This window comes from Coregonus clupeaformis, chromosome 16 (genome assembly GCF_020615455.1).
Source record: "Coregonus clupeaformis isolate EN_2021a chromosome 16, ASM2061545v1, whole genome shotgun sequence".
Lineage (NCBI taxonomy): Eukaryota > Metazoa > Chordata > Actinopteri > Salmoniformes > Salmonidae > Coregonus > Coregonus clupeaformis.
The window spans coordinates 10,986,182-10,990,039 of NC_059207.1; the positions used below are offsets into that span (position 1 = coordinate 10,986,182).

General features: G+C 43.3%; 1 protein-coding gene across 1 annotated transcript in view; it reads right to left on the minus strand.

The window, feature by feature from the left end:
• Positions 1-233: 233 nt before the first annotated feature.
• Positions 234-3,858, minus strand: part of LOC121584425 (adhesion G-protein coupled receptor V1-like) — a 197,916-nt gene continuing 194,291 nt past the window's right edge. The window contains exon 89 of the mRNA XM_041900302.2: positions 234-675. Within this exon, the coding sequence (XP_041756236.2) occupies positions 557-675 (119 nt within the window). The 3' untranslated portion in view covers positions 234-556. The remainder of the gene's footprint in view (positions 676-3,858) is intronic.

Sequence of the window (3,858 nt, forward strand, 5' to 3'; positions counted from 1 at the left end):
GAAATGTTCAGACCTCTCCATGGACCAGAATTCTCAGACTGTGTAGAACAAGTTTGTGAAATTGCCCCAGGAGACTGCGTGACCCCACAGCCACTCAGCAATTCCACATCCTGCGTTACGCAACTCTCACACAAGTTCTCCTCTCTTTATGTTCAACTGCTGACATTTACCATAGACTGTTGCCAGACGCTCTAAACGCAATCACAATTGAATCAAGACAGCCCGATGTAAAATAGCTGTTGAAATATTTATTAACAATGTTACAGAAACCTTTAGCAACAGGTTTGTTGGTGCTGGCTCATGTCCTAAAAACTAAACAAAAACATTTACACCCAGGAGAGATCAAATCAGTTTCAAAAAGTGTGTCAAGGACTTTTACACATTCATTTAGTAAAACATTTATATATTCATATAAAAACAGACACTGGCTTTCATGACATCAAACAACTAACGAAAACAAAAACCCTTCTATTCAAAAAACTTGATGTTTTAGTGCAAAGGCAGTAGAAATATAAAAACACTTGTGTTGTTCTCTGTGGTATAAAACCGTGGGAGGTTAGAGGTGTGTGTCTGCGATGGGGATGCGTCTTAGTTCTACTATCTGAGACGGGGCTGTACTCCCACTGTCATGGCTCCCGTGGATCGACTCATTGTCGCTCAGATTAAGGCCCGATCCTGACAGGGGGAGAGAGATAGAGACAGCACATGTCAAGCATCACTTATTGATAATGTTATCTCTGGTCCAAGGCATTAACAAAACATCAAGTCATTTGTTCTTTGTATACCGAAGATTTCAACATCAACACCTTCTGCAGTGTCCTGAGTGAAAGGTGAGTGTGATCGATAATCAACAACCAAATGAACACTTTACGTAACTTATCATATTTCAACATTACCAAAGGTAAAGGGATGAACAATGGGGTGTCCCAAATAGCACCCTATTCCCGAGTGGCGCAGCAGTCTAAGGCACTGCATCTCACTGCTTGACCCCCTGGTTCGATTCCAGGCTGTATCACAACCAGCCGTGATTGGTAGTCCCACAGGGCGGCGCACAATTGGCCCAGCGTCGTCCGGGTTTGGCCAGTGTAGGCCATCATTGTAAATAAGAATTTGTTCTTAACTGACTTGCCTAGTTAAATAAAGGTTAAATAAAATAAATAATAATACAAATCATGCACTACTTTTGACCAGGACCATTGGGGGAATATGGGAATATGATGTCGTTTGGAATGCACTCATTGTGATGTAATCCAAAGAATGACCACCAGATGACCTGCTCAGGTATTTCAAGGATCATTTAAAAAAAGCAAGTTATTTGAAAATATATAGGTCCATTATAATTTCTACATACTTTCTATCTAGCCTGGAGTGCCCCACCCCGCTCCATTTTGTTTAACCTTGAAGAAAACAGAAGAGTGCTTCAGGTGTTCCACAACAACCACAGCTGGTCTTGGAGGCACTCTGATCAAGGCATAATAGCAAATATTTGTGGTTATACGTTTTCCTTTATGCTTTTCAATCTTGTTTAACCTCTTAAGGATCGGACCCTTTTTTTCAATTATCGCCTAAAATGACATACCAAAATCTAACTGCCTGTAGCTCAGGACCTGAAGCAAGGATATGCATATAAGACATGTCTATGTCCTGGAAAGTTTGCTGTTACTTACAACAGTCATGCTAATCACATTAGCGCACATTAGCTCAATCGTTCCGTATATGGGACACCGATCCCGTAGAGGTTAACCTGTTGAATGAATCTTGATTGGAGTTGTTTTACCAGTAAGAGTGGAGTTAAAATGTAAATGCCACCCCATCCATATCTGTATTCATCTTGAGGCTGAATGTTGGGGTGTACTGATGGGTGACAGAGAAGTCAAGGCAAGGCCAGAGAAATGCTAACTCATCCTCCATAACAACTGTCTATTAGAATACAGTGTACACACACACACACACACACACACACACACACACACACAATCCATGCTCTCCTCTCCCCGATGCTTTTATTTACGGTAACATTACCCTCTCTACCTAAACCACTCTCATTAACACCTCTGACTCCCTCCAAGTCCGTTGCCGCCAGGGGGACTTTTAATTTAGCGTTGCCGTGGCGACGGACACCTGTTTTTCTGGGAGTGGATACTGGGGCCCGGTTAGCACTGAGGTGCCAGATTAACCACTGTTTAGCACGGAGCCCTTCAGGGACCAATCAATCAGGGGCCCGGCTGGCCACCACGAGGAAGGGTCAAATCCCTTTCCGTGATATGGACACGGCTACCAGGCTTGACTGGTATATAAGGTAATGTCACATCTCTTTCCATGGGGTGTGTTTCTACGAACAGATATCTTAATTGGAGAGAGAGAGGGAAGGTTAATAAAACTAACACGTGTCCTCTCAAAAAAAACTACAGTGAACGTAGTAGCTATGTACAGCGAAGACACGTCTCATCTGAACTGTATGATGATGTTACGCTATGATAATAGCAAACATAACATGACTCTTTCACAGATCACTGCCAGCTTGGTCACTACAAAAGAGCCATGACATCACCATTCAATGGTTGCGTCCCAAATGGCACCCTATTCCCTTTATAGTGCACTACTTTGGACCAGAGCCACCTTTATAGTGCACTACTTTGGACCAGAGCCACCTTTATAGTGCACTACTTTGGACCAGAGCCACCTTTATAGTGCACTACTTTGGACCAGAGCCACCTTTATAGTGCACTACTTTGGACCAGGGGCTATATATATTTCCTAGAGAAACAGAAAACAAAAGAAGTACTGAGCACTACTTGGTATGTGTTCAGTTGGGTCTACCACTTGTTATTCAGGCAGCGTGGAACGATTACTCTGTGACTTGAGAATTGGAGCGGTGATATATCAGTCTGCTGCTAGCCCCTTATCTCATTAAACATTGATGACTGAGGAAAAACGGTTCGTACGGCCGCAGGATTAAATCTCCGCAGAGGAGTGATTGAGCAGGGCCAGCAGTAATGGCTACACTCACATGCACACAATACAGGCATGCATACACACTCATGCAAGCACACACACACACACCTGTGTACATGCGCACACACACACTAAATCACACAAAGGTTAAAAAGCCATATGTGAGTCACCTATATTCCAGATAGAGAAAATGTATGCTTAAGTAAAAATTGGAACTTGAACCTATGAGGGAATAAGATGTGATTTGTATGTTTACTGAGTCATTGGAACTTTAGCCTACGAGGGAATAAGATGTGATTTGTATGTCCTCCCAAGTTTTCCCATGTCACCCCGCTCCTCCGCACACTCCTCTGGCTTCCAGTCAAAGCTCGCATCCACTACAAGACCATGGTTCTTGCCTACGGAGCAGCAAGAGGAACTGCCCCTCCCTACCTTCAAGCTTTGCTGAAACCCTACACCCCAACCCGAGCACTCCGTTCTGCCACCTCTGGTCTCTTGGCCCTCCCACCCCTATGCGAACTCCCGCTCATCCCAGTCCAAGCTCTTCTCTCTCCTGGCACCCCAATGGTGGAACCAGCTTCCCCCTGAAGCTAGGATAGCAGAGTCCCTGCCCATCTTCTGAAAACATCTGAAACCCAACGTCTTCAAAGAGTCTCTTAAATAATCCCACAGCACCCCACATATTCTGTACCAAATATTAAGTTCTGGTTTTCTGATGTATCAAATACTTATGTCATGCAACAAAATGCAAATGAATTACTAAAAAATCATACAATGTGATTTTCTGGATTTTTGTTTTAGATTCCATCTCTCACAGTTGAAGTGTACCTATGATAAAACATTACAGACCTCTACATGCTTTGTAAGTAGGAAAACCTGCAAAATCGGCAGAGTATCAAATAC